The 17,734-nt window shown below is 38.9% G+C and overlaps 1 protein-coding gene across 2 annotated transcripts in view; it reads right to left on the bottom strand.

Moving 5' to 3' along the window:
• LOC129365237 (AT-rich interactive domain-containing protein 1B-like) overlaps positions 1–17,734 on the bottom strand; it is a 194,957-nt gene that overhangs the window by 7,534 nt on the left and 169,689 nt on the right. The window contains exons 9-14 of one of the 2 annotated variants that reach the window (XM_055038316.1): positions 12,590–12,714; positions 11,464–11,567; positions 9,304–9,483; positions 7,951–8,169; positions 7,111–7,330; positions 618–759 (exon numbers count right to left, since the gene is read on the bottom strand). In XM_055038316.1, coding sequence (XP_054894291.1) covers positions 618–759; positions 7,111–7,330; positions 7,951–8,169; positions 9,304–9,483; positions 11,464–11,567; positions 12,590–12,714 — 990 coding nt within the window. The remainder of the gene's footprint in view (positions 1–617; positions 760–7,110; positions 7,331–7,950; positions 8,170–9,303; positions 9,484–11,463; positions 11,568–12,589; positions 12,715–17,734) is intronic. The other variant, XM_055038317.1, reaches the window with a different exon arrangement.

Raw genomic sequence — 17,734 nt, 5'->3', positions numbered from 1 at the left:
CTCTCTTCTCAGTTGCAGTAGGCAGCTTAAGGTTTATAATTTAAATCAGATCTGATGATGGAAAGTAAACAGGAAACTACAGTTTTCAGTGTTGAAGTTGTTATTTAGTCAAATCAGAAAGACTCAGCTAGCCATCTTCAGTAACATTGAGGTATTAAAATGAAATTAGGAAGCATGACCAGTGTAAAAAGCTTCAAGATTAAAACAGCATTTTGATCACTTTATTCAAATTTCTTCAAAGAAGAGTTCGCCTTTGGAAGACATCAGGAAATTGAGCGTGTTACTGCAGAGATCCAGTTTTGCTTTCCAATAAATGTTAATTGTTAGGACAGTGACATTTTTTAGATCTATCCAGACAGGGGATAAGAGGTATTTTTCTGCTGTACTTTTTAAATAGAAATCAAAATTGGCTAAAATTGGTACAAGCATTTAGAAAATCTGATCAGTGCATCTCTAATTAATACACTATTTTGCAGATGCTTTTTATGTTGATTGCCTCTGATTTTACAGAAAAAAACAACCAGTTAGATGTAAATAAATAATGCGTAAGAGACTGAATCAGTAAAAGAGGTTCCAGCTGGCAGCACCGCCAGCAGCTGAATGTGTCTGTGTGGTACCTGTTGGGGGGCAGTGGAGTGACTTGTCCCAGCGGGGTGGTGGCAGGTGTGGGTGGTTTCAGGTCGCCTGCTGCCTCTGCTGTAGAGCTGCTGCCAGATGACTGGGGCGTTTGTGGACCTTGGAGTGAGCCACCTGAGTTGGCTGGGAGACAAGAGAGGCATTATTACTAAATCTGAAGGATTCCCTAAGTTCTCCCTACAAAAAAACAGAAGAAGAAGAAAAAAATCTGTTGAGATTGAGACCGCAGGGCTTCTCGAGGTCCTCTGCTGCAATCTTGAAGCTGGTTTTGCGTTAGAGCAGCCAAAGTGGGATTTTATCGCAGCAAGGTGCTGTATTAGGGAGATAACTTTGGGCTTATGTCCAAAGCACTCAGAGTGATGCCCGACATGAGAACTGAGCCTTGGCAAATGTGCCACATAAGGGCAGAGAGGACGGAAATGGAGGCAATGCTGAAGAGATGAAGGAAGAGAGGACGGAAGAACAGGCTCAGGAATGAGAGGAGAATAATTTTGGCCTCTTCTGACCATAATAGTAGCCCATCATTTAATTCAATGCTGAAGATATTTATTTACGCAAATATATTTGCATAAATGTTTTCCACATTTTTCCAAATATAAGGAAAGAAATACATGATTCTTCCCATGCTTTTAAAAAATAATAAAGCTCTGAAAAGTGTAACCCTAACATGTACACGGTCCCCTCTATAATGTCATCCCAAAAATCAAATCAAACTAACTATCTTCAGAACACAGCTAATTAGCAAAGATAAACTAGCTGTGTAAAGTTGACTCCCTGTAACTCCAGCCCAGCAGTTCTGAGAGGGTCTCAAATATTTGTTTGAGAAACGTGAGAACAAATCGCACTGCAAATTTTAGGGAACAAATCACAGATAAAGTTGCGCAGAAGTTTATGAAAAAGTATCCAAAGGTTTGAATGTCTCAGTCAGGACTGTTCAATTCATCCGATCACGTGGTAAGAGTAGGGCACACTTGAAAACCTACCATGACATGGACATAACCATAAACTAAGAAGTCATTAATCAGAGAAGCAGAAAAGAGGCTCATATTAATTCTGGAGAAGCTGCAGAGATCCAGTATTCAAGTGAAAGAATATGCTGATAGGATTATTATTTAGTCATGCGCATAGAAAGTAATTATTAAGGTAATTTGTTTAAAGGGACAGTATTATTCAAAATTCACTTTTATGAGTTGCTCCTCATTGGTTCTGCATTTTCCAAGCTAAAGGTTCTGCCTCACAGAGCACCCCTCCCCAGTGACTCTTAGATCCTGCAGACTAGCACCAGCAGCAATTAGGAAACAACTGGCAGAGATGCACATCTTCTGAGCAGATCATGCAAACTACCTCTCAGTTGGATGCTTCTAAGAATGTTGTAAATGCTTTAATGGAGAAACGTTGTGATATCATGCTGAAGGAACAGAGCTGGAAAAAGCAGGAGCTTTTTACTGAAACAGAGGCTCAATTTCAAGGCATCTAATTGAAAAGTAAATTTTTTAAAGTAATTTTTATAACAACTGAAAGTAGCAGTTACTTAACTGTGCTAGAAAATGGTACTATGTTCCTGGAAAATACATAATACTCCCCCTTGCAGTTACTTTACAAAGAATCCTCAAAAGACTTGCATGTATTAGCAGTGATGCTACTTCCAGCTCTCTGAGACTGCATAAAAATGAAAGCTTTGCTTTTTAAATTTTGTATTGTTAAGAAAAAAAGAAACCCTCTATTCTTTTCATTCCACTTCACAATTCCAAGTGATCATTTACAACTTAAATTATGTAAAATGTAAGTTTGAAAATTGACAAATTGTAAAAAATTCGGAATGCTCCTAGTCGATGAGGATCTTACTGAGGGCCATGTTTGAAGGCAAAATTACAGAAAGGTTTAACTTTAGAAGCAAATGGGGCAGAGAGTTCACAAAAACATCCACTGAACATGAGTGAAAAGCTGCAGAGAACCTGCACTGTTAAAGCCTTGACTGAAAACAAAAAGCTCTTAACATTAGATCGGTACAGGGGTTAAAACAGGATTAGTGTGCTATTTTCTTCTGAAATTTCACTTTTGTGAAATTCTCTGTTCAGATGACTGGGAAATTATATGTGTTATGTCACAAAAGCCCTGCACACAAAGAGCCCCCCAACCAGATAAAACCAAGTGACACAAATTCCCAGACTGAATGAAAAACAGAAGCGAAACCGGTGCAGCTAAAAGATGACAAAGACTCTCAGCGATTATGAAAGTATCCTAACGAGCATTTAGAGTAAGAAGGTTTTTTTTTTTTGTCCTGGAAGAACCTCAGTGGCCTCTCCCTCCACCACCTGTCCTTAGGAAAAAATGCCCCCCGTAAGACTTTAAAAATTCATGCCAATTCTGAATTATTCAATAATACCCCCTGCCTCTAAATCACAGGAGACACATCGGAGGAGAGACAGACAGAGGGGTAGATGATGAGCAGAGGTAAGAGAGGAGGGCAAAGATGGGTCAGTGAGCTCTTTGTGGGCTATCCCGGTGTCATACCGAATGAATATGCACATGCATGCCTGAATGGCGGAGAGGGAACCAGTCAAGGGGTTAGCCAAGGTTAAGAGGTTTGTCATTCTTCAAGAGCAGAATGATCCGTGATGTAGAAAGATGGAGGAGAGAGGAGGAGAGGAGTGTGAACTCAAGTGCCCTCTGCTCCACATTTAGCTGGAGAAAAAAAATGCTGGCAGAAGAGAAGGGGGATAATTGTGTATGTGTCGGGGCCTGCATGTGTGTCAGCTAGTGACATAATCCGGAGGTGGTGGTGCTGGTGGGGGGATGGTTGGGTGGTTAAAAAGCAGAGCAAAAAAAAAAAAGAAATAGAAGTCAGCTGAGCTACTTTTGTGAATGAAAGGTGACAGAGAGGTCGGGTTTGTTTACATTGTACATTCCAGCCCTCATTAATCACTCCGCACTGCCTGCCACCAGCTTCACACAAACACACTTAGACCCCACACCAGCCTGCCGGTCAGGCTCCTTCAGTGACATCACGGAGCTGTCAGTCTATATTTAGGCTGCCAGGGTGTCAGGAGGGCAGTCCGAAGCCGACAGTGGAACTGAAGGCATCAACTGAGGGATTTATACTCTGAAGAATATAAATTATGTACTATTGACAACTTCTTAGAGATTTTTTCTTAAAGGGTTTGAATTTTGCTAAGTAATTATAAAAACATATGCATGGAAATTCTAAAGTTTAAAAATTAATATCTAGAATTGAGTAGAAATAACATATACTCTTATTCATGTTGGGAGTCTTTTAGCTTAGGATTCCAGGGAGGCGTGGGTCACTATAACATACTCAAATTATGACAACAGCTGCGTGATTTAACTCAAAGATTTAAACCAAAAGATATCAAGTCATAGTCAGATATTTAAAAACTGAAATGTATTTTTTTTATATATAATTCTAATTATCAGAATTTTCTGGTACTGTGCAAAACCTCTTGTTATCCCGTGACTAAGTCTGCATGCGTTGTTCTTTAAGGCTCAATCTTTGGCCCTTTTTATTCAATATCTCTGTGTCTAGCTCATAATTTAGAGTGCAGAAAACATTCTCACTATGCAAATGCTGATACACAACCTTTTATTATTAGGTCTATAGCATCACATGACCACAGTCCTTTGAAGATGAAGTGTCTCTAGGATTTCAAAGAGTGGACTAAAGCTCAGCACTCAATTAACTTCAATGAGGTTAAAGTCCATACAACAAACTGTTGGCTTCTTTAAATGTCTTAGCTTTTAAATGAGAATTTCTTGTGCTAACTACTGCATTACTTTTTTTTTCTGCTTTCTTCCACCATAAAGAACTCTGAATTACCTTGTGTACGAATGACAAATATAAATCGTCTTGTCTTGTTTTACCTTAGTGCTAGTACTAAAAGTAACATAGCTTATGTATTACTAGTTCTAATTCTGTATATGACATATATTTAATGATATTTGGTTTTTGATACATAGACCTGTGTAAAAATATATGAACATACATCATAGCAGAAATCTTTCATTGCTTATTAAGCAGAATATTATACCTTTTTGAAGTTATTTTGTTCAGTCTGCAGACACTCCTCTTGCAGCTTTCTAATTGTAATTTTAAAACAGTTTAATCTTAAAAGGAATGACGGCTAGTACTCTTTTAGTTTCTACACACAACTGTATATTCACCCCCCAATGTGAAACATTTTTGACAACTGCTGAGTTGTCTTTCTTGTGAGTGAGGACAAAACTGAAGGTATCTTCTTTTAGTCTGCATCAAGCACAGTAGGCAGCAACTGTGCTTGATGCTAAAAATGAGACTTCACTGCCCACCCTGGTACTTCCTCCAACGTTTTTCTGAAAGGATTTTAGGCCTTGTGCAAATAGATGTATTCACAGCCCAGGGAGGAAATGGCACCAGCGACCTGACAGCAGAAAACTAGAATCTGTATGATTTTATCCTATGAGAATTGGGCTGAATCTACTACACTGGTAAAGTCCAGACAACATTCAAACACATTGTAGATTTGATCCGGATCTATTAGCAGTCATGTCAAGTGTAATAAGTTCACAAAACCTATTTAATATCCCTATTAAATAGGGAAAAGCAGTAAAATAAAATTTTATTTGATTTCAAAGCTCGTCTTAAAACCCATTTATTTCACTTGGCTTTCAACTCCAGCGAGATCTAGTTTTATATTGTAAGTTTGTTGTTTTAAACTGTATTTGTTTTTATATCTATTTTATGTACAGCACTTTGTTTCAGCTATGGTTGTTTTAAAGTGCTTTATAAATAAAGTTGGTATGGTATGGTATCTTTTCACACCTGTAATGAGTAAAACCTGCACTGAGTTCTCAATACAGTGCTAACAAAAAGGCACAAAGTTAAGCTGCTACATAGTGAAAAATGTATTCAGTTTTTTTATACTTTGTGTAAATATGTTGTGATTCTCTACCACAATTGCTTTCAATTGATGTTAGCAAGATAATCCTGCTCAACTGAAGTGGTTACATCCTCCAATATGGATAGTGAAGGGCCTAAATTATAAATGTGGTGGCTGTAGGAGAGAGTTTATTTCCACGTGTGAATTTTGCTCACTACATAAATGTGTATGTGCAGTCCCACATAAACAAAGATGCGTCTTTTCTTTGGCCTGCGATAAAAGCAATCAGCAGTGTCTCTGCTAGGTGAGAAACTCAAGTGTCCTATTTAAAAGCAAGGTTCAGTTTTCTCATCTCCGCTGCAAATTAGAGACGTGACCTCAGCAGTCAGTTTGGCAATGACTCTCCCTTGCTTCATAGTCGTCTGCAGGGACACAGAGTAACACAAACGTAAACCACCCTTTGAGCCGCGGCACTGCAGCTAAACAACATTACTTAGCCTTCAAAGGCAGTAATCAAATAAAGGAAAGTCTCAAGCTGGAAAAGCAAAGGGTGACAGTATCATAATTCACCTCCATTAAACTAAAGATAACCTCATCAAAGCAGAGATCATTTTTACTAATTTCTCCTGGGTATTTGTGGTGTTTTTTGTTAGTTTTTTTTTTACTACATTTACCTCAAATTAAATAACTTTTCCTTGAAAAGAATTTACACTTCCAAGGATTTTATATGATTGACAAAGTAATATCTTATTTTCCAAATTAAAATCTAAATAGTAAGCCCCACAAACCATTTATTTAAGTTCAAGTTGTATGGGGAAGGTCGTTGTCCAGCTGGAAGTTGAACATCTATGTAGATCTGAAGTTTTTTTTTTTTTACATATTTCTAACTGTTTTTTTGCTAGAACTGCTTTGTATCTAACTATATAACTTTATATCAAATCTGAAAAGCTTCATCTAATAGGATGATACTACAACCATGTTCCATAAAGTGGAAGTATGGTTGCAGTGAACCTTATAAATGGTAACCACACATACCATTTTGGATGCAGACCTAACATGTTTAACAAGAGTCCCCTGTTCAACAATTGGTTTCTACCTTACAGATATTGTGTCATTATGTAACTCTACTTTAATCTTCTCCATAGCTCATTTCTGAAGTCTTGGCTGCATTGCTCAGCCTTCACAATGTAACAAACCTCTGAGGATTTCACAGAACAGCTGGATTTAAACTGTGATTAGATTACAACCAGCTGGACCCTATTTACTGACTTCTCAAGACAAATGGATTCACTGGATTTTAATTAATTGCATCAAAGGAAAGGTAACTTAATATATTGCACACCACACTAGACGACCATGACTCTGGAAAGACTCAAACGGGAGATGCAACATTTAATCTGAAATTTCCAACCATCTTTCACAATGCAAACGTAGCAGCTTTGTTCACGGAAAGATTTCAGTCACAGCTGTGGGGATCATGGCAGAAATCTTGTTTGATCAACAGCACCTGTTATCTGGCCGCTGACAGATGGAGGTGTGGGGCGGTGTCTTTAAAAAAAGAAAAAGAATGGAAGTGTGGCACTCTGTTATCAGTACTCACCAGGTGAGGGTGGCTGGATCTTGACCTGCTTCCTGCTGTCCCCTTCAGTCAAACTGCCACCGCTGTTGCTGTCTGTTGGTGGTTCCTCTCCTCTTTCCATCTTACACTCGTAGGCAAACAGATACTGGATGTACTGCTTCTTGAGCGTGCTGGCGGAGCTGCTGGACGTACCAACATTCAGAGTGCTGGACAGCTCACGCCACTTTTTGTTCTTGTTAACCTGACAGGTCGAAAAATCTAGTATAAGGGCTTTCAGGTGTATTTTCAGTAAATCAGCTCAACAAAAGGAAAAGAATCCAGAAATTTGCTCACAATTTAAGAGGAATGAAACATTACATTTGAAAACATCACATATGGAAGCCTGATCTGACCATATACACATATTTTAATGTTTTCTGTGGATGAGCCTCCTCCAGTTTGCAGGAAATAAATTTTCTGCAATATTATTTGACAAAACAATATTCTTCTAGCTGCTGAACTGAAATGATTTTCAGGATTTTTGATGCGGAAGAAATTAACTTGTTAGCACTTTTGGTATAAACTGGATAACAATTAACTTAGATTTATTAACTCTCACTCCAAGACTTTTGCAATCCTGATTCAAAGTCTTATGTGAAGCATTTGTAGAGCAATTGAAGATAGCGTTTAGATACAGTCAGTATATAAAGATGCACTGTCAGTGTATGATATAATGTTTCCATGAATCATTTCACATGAAATTTGGCTGGAGTGCAGGACACACAGAAACCAATGTAAAGAGGAGGAGTATGAAGGAGAATGAAGACTTGTCTCTAATATTACTCCACAATTTCTACTGTAAGTCTGTTTGTTGTGGATTACCATGGCGAGGCCTCCTATTTCCCGAACGGCAACATAGAGCTTCCAGAGATCAAGTGGCTTCTTGCCCACAACTGGGAGCTGGGAAACAGGTGTCCCCCGCTCCTCCATGAAGGTCAGGTAGCGCTCCACCCAAGATCTCCTCTCTGGCTCTGAACCGAGATCATACAGCCGGCTTATCCGCTCGCCACCAATGGAGGACGAGTTGGGGTTGACCTTCTGCTGAGGCACACAGACAAAAGTGTAAATATGAGATTCTGAAGAGGATATTTGGGATCTTTTATGAATAGTTTCTATGATATTGAAGTCAACATATTTTCTAAATACTTTGGAATGTTACTATTGTGGATTTTGATGTATCTTATTTGCATTTTATAAGATAGACTCACACAAAGTAGCTCAAAGCTGTAAAGTGGAAGAAAAAGTGATTCATGGGTAGTAATTTCTGAAGGAGCCGCACAGATCTACAGCCCGAGAGGGAGAGAGTCAACGGCTTAACTAATAGTCTTGCCCTCCACAAATCTAGCCCTAATGGAAGAGTGGCAATAAGAAAGCTACTTTTGAAAGAAAAGCCATGAAATACTGGATAGAAGATGCAAAGGACTTGAGACGAGACAGGGATAGTTTATTAGCTTATATTCAGACGATGCTTCTAAACGTGCAGCCAGAGTTGCAAACAGAATGGTTTAGATAAAAACATCGTCAGCCGATTCAAAGACCAGATCTAAATCCAACTGAGGATTTAAACTATCTTCAAAAAAAAGAAAAAAAAGATGGGGCAAAAAATCCAGTCTAAATGTGGAAAGTGGGTAAAGACATACCCCAAAAGACTTCCTGATGCATTATCATTAAAGGTGGATCGAGAAAAGACTGACTCAGGGGAGCAGAACACACATGAGCATCACACTTTTCAGGTTTCACAAACATGCATCTTTTTCCTTCCACTTCATCACTATGCTCTACTTTGTGATGGTCTGTCACTGGAAACCCTAATGAAGCAAGAAAAATCTTGTGGCGTCTTAACACTTTTGTATAAACCCAACATTATATTGTATTATCCAGTGCATAGTTTCCATTTTATTTTCCTGCTGCTGCCTACTGAAACAACCCACTCACCCAGTCAGGATCATTAAAAATTCATTTGTTATTTACACTTTGTGAAGTGGACCCCTGGTTGAACGAACAGCACAACTAAGCACTTCTTTTAGATTAATTTTTCCAGTGTGTAAGATGTGTTTATTTCAATGTTTGTTCACAGCAAATTGATCAGGCTTGGAAAACCAACTTTTGACTGAAAACCACTTCGATAAATAGTTACAAGATTTCAATAAAACAAACATTATTTGTAATTCTTACGGGACTACAAGGGGTCTTCAGAGGCCATGGTGGGCTACTGATGCTGTCGCTGTCGTCTCCATGGTAGGAAGACAGGCTGGCAGGACTGGGAGAGAGGGGGGAGGGCACAGGCAGGGTACCGCCCGGGGTGGCTGGTTGGGAAGCACCGCTGCTGTTATTGTTCATGTAACCATCCTGCAGCTGTTGAAGAGACAGTAATGACACTATAGAGCAGAAATATTACAATTATACTTCACTTTACTCTTTCATCTGAGACATAATTTATGTTTTATCAGATGAAAACACATTTTCAGTTATGTATTTGTTTCGTAACCGAGTGGTTGCGAAATGACTTTATCTAAACTGAATATCTAAAGGTATAATGATCCAGATCCTGGCATTTACATTTTCAATAGGAATTTGAATCTTGGAGGTTTCTTTTTAAACTACAAACACATCACAATGGGGTACAAGCAGCCTAACAAAAAAAAACAAACAAACATGTAAGTCACAGAAAATTACTATTTTTCCTTACAAGAGGACTTAAAAAGTATGTAGCTTTTTGTTATAAAAGCTAAAGTTTAATCAGTAATAACTTTATAACAAATTTATGTCAGATCACAATTTCTTGGTTAATGTCAAGTTGTCATAACGAAGACATTATGAATAATGCCAACTTTGTATTAAAAGTATCATGATTCACCAAATGACACTTTATGACAACAGTCATAAATATTCTTGAAGACTCACTCATGTTTATGACAGGTGTTATGTCATGTTTATGATGGTGTCATGACAGTATTATTCACAATCCGTCAAATAAAGTGTTAACAGTTTTATGATCCTGCTGGAAAATAAACCTCCACCCACTTCTCAAGACCTCAGCAGCCTCCAAGAGGTTTTCAAGCAGGACCGGTCTGTTCATAGCTCCATTCATCTTATATTCAACTCTGACAAGATCTGCTAATAAAGAACAGCTTCTCCACATCATAACGGTGCCACTACCATGCTTCACTAATTAGGTAACTTCAGAGGATAATTGATAGATTTCCGTCTTACAAAGTGGTACTAGAACATGCGAACCCCACTTTTGAGATTGCGCAAATATTCAAAGTCTATGAATAATTTTACCAGACACAGTTAAAGCAGATCAAGTGATAGTAATCACTGCACAGTGGTGAGAATGCATGTGTGCAAGTGAGAGTAGGGTTCTTTAGCCCGTGTGAACATGTGAAAGTGTGCGGGTGTGAGGGCGAGTGCGTGCGTGTGTGTGAGAGAGAAACTGCAAAGGAGGGAACAACAGCTTGACAAGTGCTTCTCGTCTGTGTACAGAATGCTCATGTCAGCAAAACCTTATCTTTCTGGCCCTCTCTCTTTTTGAATCTCTAACTCGTTTTCTCTCTCTTGGCAGACAGATCATCTCTTTTGGGAGCACTGGGGGTCTTTCTGGCTGCTCAGGCTGCCTTAAATAATTCAAAAGGCCCTACTACCATAATCAGCAAAAGAATAGACAGGGATTTGGAGGGAAAAGGCGTGTAGTGCTTGTGATGGAGGCGTGTGTGTGTGTGTGCGCTGAAGATGAGTTGTTAAGCAAAAACAAGAGGAGGGGGGCAGAAAAGAGCAAAGAGCAGAGTTTTGTTGTTGCTGAGCTGAGCCAACCTGAGCTGCTATTGTAGGTCAAAATGAGAAGTCAGCATTGTATGTTAAGACGTGCGTATGTGCGTTAAAGGAGGCAGAGGGAGAACTGTGCATGTTGTGTGACTGAAACTCAGAAAGTGTGTCTTCTTGTAGCTGTGTGCATGTGTCTGCGTGCCGTCTTTGCATGCGTGCGCGCATGTGTGTGCTGCAGATGCCAACTCCCCGGCCCCCTTTTCCTTTTTCGCTTCTCTCTTTATTGCAGCTCGAGCTGCCAAAACATCAGCAACTAAAGTGTGCTGCAGGCAAAAACAAAGCGAGGGAAACATTAAGATTGGTAAATGTTAAACAAATCATTAAATATGACGAGAAAACAACAGAGCGAGAGCCCACTGTGCTGAGGCAGCATATGCTGATCAGATTTGGTTTGCTTCATTTAGATCAAAAAAGCAAAACCAAACAATAAAGAAAATAATAAATAAATAAAATCAAACAAGTAAATGAACTGAAGCAAAAACTGGGGGAGGAGGATGGTAAAGCAGGTACCTTTGGTTTGTGTGGCTCGTTGTTTGGGCCGCTGTCATCTTTGACATCCACTTTCTGTTTACTTTCTGGGCTCATTATGTTGTCTCCTGAGAGGCCCATTGCTCCTTTAAACAAATGGGGAAAAAAAACTGTTATAAAAACAAAACTTTTTGACAAAGTTTGTAGAAAACAGTGCTTGGCAAAACAGATTCCCTTAAACTTTTTTTTAAATACAATTTGTCTAGCAACAATCAACAACATAATTGTATTCTTTTTAATGATTTAATGTGATGGATCAACACAAAGTGAAGAACTTTTAAGTGGAGTGGGAAATTTTAAAATCATGCATTAGTTTTATTTAGTTTTACAATTATATGCTACTTTGAGATGGTTTATTAGAACCCAAAAATACATTAAAAACATTGAATTCAAAAGTAGGTTTTGCATTTAGAAAATGAGGTAGTGGAATGAAAGATTTTTCTGCAAATTACAACAACAACAACAACAAAAAAAAACAATCTGGTTTGATATTACTAAAGTCTTCAGGTACAGGGAGAAGTTCACTTCATAGAAAAACAACAACCTTAAACTTACAAACTGCAAAAATTATATTTCCAGATGCTTTACATCCAATCTGAGCCTGGAATGTTTTACAAAGAGGACAGGTCAAACATCTCAGTCTTTAGATGTGATAGAGACATAACCTAAAAGGCTGTAATTGCGGCATAAAAGGTCGTTCTACAAAGCAAAGACTCAGGGGTGGGGGCTGTATTCAAATTCATGTCAAACTTTTCAGCTTTTAATTTTTAAACACCCTTTTGAAAATCCTTTTTTCCTTCAACTTCACACACTACTTTGTGCAGATCTATCAGATATTCATCCAGTGAAAATAAACAAAAGTGGTTGTGGATATAAAGTGACAAAAAGCTAAAAACATTGACATGGGAAACAAAGATTTTACGAGGCACGAGACTGCACCCTTATATCTCTGAAACATGTAATTTACATACACGTTATCTAAACCGTTTGGGCTATTATGGAAAAAAAAAAAAAAAGATTATGAAACAATATCAACATTGACACCAAACCATACAACTAGATGATGCACATAAGGTTAAGTAATCTGCTGGTGTAAGTTAGTTGTTACCTGCAGGTGGCATACCGTAGCCTGGACCTTGTCCGTTGCCTGTCGTCGAACTGTTGTTGCTCGTTGGCTGACTGTAGGAGCCAGAGCTCACTTGGTTGATACCAGGGGCTTGGTAGTTTCCCTGCCTGAAACACACAGAAGGAAAAAAAAGAGAAGTCTTTATTAGATTTAGTAGACATGAATCAAGTTAGTCACAATGTAATGACAGGCTGTGGAGAGATGCTGGTAGCAGAGGAACAGAAGTCACATAATGACAGAGATGCTATTTGGCAGTCTGTCATTGCCGCCCTCCTTCGCTGCTTTAGGAAAACACTAAGCGCCACGTACATCTGAAAGCCGCTAAAAAGACATAGCATATCTCTGATCAAACAAACAGCTCTTCTGAAAGATTTAGAGAGAGCACGTAGCTTCGGGAAAGAAAAACAAAAATCTCTCCAGTCGCCTCTTCCACTAATCCCTGATTCCCCCACCACCACCACTCTTTTCTTTCTCCCTCTTCGTCTCCCTGAAGTCATAATTTAACTAATTAAGGTGTGCTTTTGGAGAGGATCTTGTTATTTGTTGCCATGGTGGCAGCAGAAATCAATGCCGCCTGCTCAGCCTGACCCCCCTTCGCAGGAAGCTCATCACATGGTACTGTGAGTGACATCAGAGGGGTTTTATCTACAACCTGCTGAATGCTAGCCATCCAGACAGAAATGTAAACACGGTTGGACGTATTTCTCCTGCTAATTAGAGATTATCTCCTGGATGACCATGAAAGAGAGACAGAAATATCTTGCAAGATGGAAAAAATATGTAGTACAATCGAAAAAGGGTTGAGATAGAATGTAAAGGCAAATCATGACAGGACACAGTGGGGGGTGATTCTGGCTCAATCCAGATTTAAACGTCAGTCAACCCTGTCCTCACGTCCCTCTTTCTTTTAGAACACAGACACATCACTTAATACCACATGTTGGAGACGATACACATTGCCTGAGAGGAGGGATCGGTTTGGTAAACCTCCCCATAATCTCATCTCACAGATGTAATTAGTCATAGAGCATGGCAGATGATACATATGTAATCCCTCTATGGGGGCCGAGGTGCACAGGGGAGCTCCATGGCAAAGAAACAAGTACACCAAATCCACGCTTATCTGTTCCTGTTTTCCTGTACCGGCAGGAAGGTGGTGGTGGCGATGAGGGCGGGTGAGAGTCCTTCAATGCTGCCTACATGTTCCCTAAAAACCCTTCATGAGTCAAGGAAGCGGAGATAAATTTACTTTTTGTCACATTTTGTTAATAAGCGAGTTAGTGCGAAAACTCACAGAACTGAAAAATAAGTTTCCAAATTTAAAATGTCTTCAGACATTAAAAAATGTCCCACGTCCCACCCTGAGCGAAATAAACAAAAGTTCTCTGGTGAATACTGAAGGATCCAAATGATCAACAACAACAACAACAACAGTAGTTGGTGGATGTTTCGACTGTGGCACTCTTCTATTATGACTAATTCATGTCATAAAAAAGCCCATTAGAAAGCACTTGATAGAGGCACTGCACAGCGTTTAATCACGCTTAATATATGCATGTGCTGCTATCAGGGCTGGGGGGTTGGAGGGGCGATGAGCAAGAGAAGAGTATGGGGGGTGTGGGATGGCATAACACATCCATCTTGCTCTTGGGCACCTTTGCGCAGGCAAAAAAAAGAAAAGAAAAAAAAAACAGTATCCCGTTGCTGCAGCGAAAGAAGAAGCAAAAGGAAAGGAGGACAGAAACAAGGGCGCAGAGGAAAGTAAGAAACAAGGTGGAAGGAAGGCAACAAGGGACTCTGAGTTGTGGATGTATGAGTCCCTTATGTACCATAGCGAGGGGCGTACTTCGAGCTCACCGACCCGGATCTGGAAGACATTGCCGTTTCTAAAAACTAAGATGAGAGAAAACTCAAAAATAAAAGGCTCAAAATACAGAGGCCAGTGTAATCAAGTTTGTTATTTATGAGAATGCTATGGAAGAAAATGTGAGAAGAGAAAAACATTGTAAATAAGAAAATTGAATTATTTTAAACCATTGGCTGTCAAACCTTTCAGGTGGAGCCCACCCTTGGAGGAACAAAACAAGAAAAACATGTGACAAGTGTAATTTTCAAAATAGACATTTGTAATTATGCATTTGAAATTCTTATGTTACAAGAGAAAAAAGGGTTGGACTTCGCTGAGAGTAAAAAACTACAGCTTTGATTTCTGATTCAGTTTTAAAAGGCAATTTTTTAGCTTTGAGTAGAAGTCAGTTTTTCTCTTAAAAATGATGTTTACGTCAGATCAGAAATGCAACAAAAAGGCCATCATATCTCTGTTTATGCATCTTTAACATAATGTCATCTTCTCCCTTCTTTCTGTCCTTTTTTTCTCAATGTGTACAACATTTATGTGGCATCACATTGCATTACATCATAATACTCAGATTTATAATGTCAGGAAACATTTTTTTAACCAACATAATCAAGGAACCAATTTATCCTGCTCTGCTCATCATATCTCCGAGGAACATGTGGAGTTTGCGGGAAACACATTAAGCTTTCTCCGATTACAATATCTGTCCAGGTGCTTTTGTGCCTTGTTGTGTGTTGTGCAATCACCATGGCAATGCTGCTTTGTCAAAGGCGTGACGTGGGTGCAAATCTGGGTTGCAACTTTGGAAGGCTATACATTATCTTTGCTTGCAAAACATAAAAATGTGTAAATATAACAAAGATTTCTGTGACAAACGTGCTTCTTGAAATATTTTCCGTTTATTGCCTGACTTTTGGGGGATAATTTTTTTAAGCTTGTCTGATCCAACCTTTTATTCATTTTGGCAATAAACGACCCTCAATAACAAGAGACCTATTAGTGTCTGGATTAAAAAGAAAAGCCACTGTCGTACTATCAATCTATTGTGATGTGGAATTGTTTTTTATATCTTCAGATGATAACAGGTGGAGAACATCCTGTAAAAATCTGTATTAGTAAAGTCCTTAAGAAAAAAGCAACAATTTTGAACTGCCTCTTTAGGCAGGTAGTCCATAAAGTTACTCTTTTTCCAATTTCTTTACTACACTAACTCAATTTTGAAAAAAACAAAAAAAAAAAATAAGCAGTGATTTTCATAGACACAAACCAAGTAAGATGCAATTTTTGGGTCTTTTGTTCAAGAATTTGTACTTCTTGAAGATGTGAGTTACAGAGACTGTTCCTCTATTGCAGACATTGTTTTAGGCCTGACATGTCTTCTTCCTACACAATATGCCGAGTTGGTTAGACAGAAAAGTTAGATGGAAACCGAGGTGAAAAAGTAGGCCCACAAATTAATTTGAAAAGACCTTAGTAAGCCTGCAGGAATAATTATTGTAAAGACTACAAGAAAGTCTGGGAACAATATCGAAGACATGAGGGTGAGGTAAGATTGTGCACACTATAAGATATATAAAATAGCGATTACATATCCCTGCTGCAGTTAGAAATATTTAACCCATTCAAATTACAATTATAGATATATTAGATAGATATGCATTCAAAAGATTTATATTATTCTACAGATAGTGTATAGGGATATATTTTAATAATTATTCTGTTACTTTTGATAGCCATGGCCTAAAACTACAGAAATAAAAAGGAAAAAATATAATTTTATCAGAAAATATGAATTTTAGAGTATTCCAATAAAAATAAAAAAATTACAAAACAGAAAGTTTTGGACTGGTAAATACATGTATTCACTCACCTGACTTTGTCAGGGCTCTTTTTGCATAAATTAATGTCTATATGCAGCTTTGGTTGGAAATGATCAGCCTGTGGGTCTGCTGAAGTGTTAATGACTCGCCAAATTCAATAGATTAGGTAGGAAATTAAATTATCTATAAGATTTCGATCAGGTAAGATGGAACATTTTCTGGCCAATCAAGCACAGCGACACCTTCTCATTAGAGAAGGTGCTTTTAGTAATGTGGACAGGTGGCAAGTTCCTCTGGAAAATAAAATCAGCTTTGCAATAGAGCTTGCCAGTAAAGGGAACAATGAAGTGCTGCAAGATTTTCTGGTAGTTTTTAAGGACATTTTTTTTCCTTCCACTCAATCTTACATTAATAAGCTTACATACAACCACCACAAGCATAATTTCTTTAGAAATTACTTTGGCAGCAAACAATTCTTGTAGAGTCCGTGACTCTCAGGTCAGCAGTCTTCAATTTGTTTGTGTTGAGATCACAACATACATAGTTTAACAGTCTTTGAAAAATATTGCAATCTTTTGAGAAACTCAGCTTTTTATTTTCATTAGCTTCGAATGATGCTTAAACAAAAATCTTTAAAATGCGACATCATTTTTAAAAAGTATATATTTTTGGTTTCTATTTATTGCCCATTAAATAAGAAAAACACCCTCAGCTCTTGTTTTTCTACCTGTTTCTCTCATCTTCTTTCCACACACACAGACACAGACAGCTCATTCTCCCCTTTTACTATGTAGTCCATGTGTGAAGGGCATCTGAGAAGGCCACTCTCCAACCACAGGGAGTGTGTGTAAGCACTGAAGTGTGTTTGAGCGTGTCCTTGTGCTAACGCGCAGGGTGGGTGCCGTTGCCAAGGGGATGCCATGGTTACGAGGTGCCAGCCAACCAGCTGACGGTTTCTCTCTAGAAGTGGCAGCGCCTTTGTCCTTCATTCGCAGTGACAGGGGCGTGCAGCGATGCCTCCCAGTGCCACTAACTGGACGAGACAGCCCAAGCACTGGGACCGCAGGAGCATGTGACGGCTGCGAGGCCCCAGCCCATCGATCTCCTCTGTTTGGTGTGTGTTTAAGGATGTTTAGGAGAAAGTGGAAGGGAAGAAGAGCCAGCAAGAGGCTCCTGGATGGAAGGATGGAGAGGATTGGCTGGAGGCTATGAATTATAGATGGGCCCAATCTGTTCTCAGGGCAGCTCAGGCCCCAAACTCCTGACTCAACTCACAACGTACATTCACAAACATCCAGACTGTGGACCAGAATAAACCCAACACACACTTACGGGCAAAATGAAAGGACAGCTTTTAACATATTAAATCCAGAGAAAAGCTACTTCTCCCCCGCCCTCCCTTTCAAACATCAAACAGCTCAGGATGGATGGATGAAGGAGAAGCCATTT

The sequence above is a fragment of the Poeciliopsis prolifica genome, unplaced genomic scaffold (assembly GCF_027474105.1).
Source record: "Poeciliopsis prolifica strain line A6 unplaced genomic scaffold, Auburn_PproV2 SCAFFOLD013, whole genome shotgun sequence".
Taxonomy (NCBI): domain Eukaryota; kingdom Metazoa; phylum Chordata; class Actinopteri; order Cyprinodontiformes; family Poeciliidae; genus Poeciliopsis; species Poeciliopsis prolifica.
This window is presented reverse-complemented; position numbering and strand designations above follow the sequence as displayed.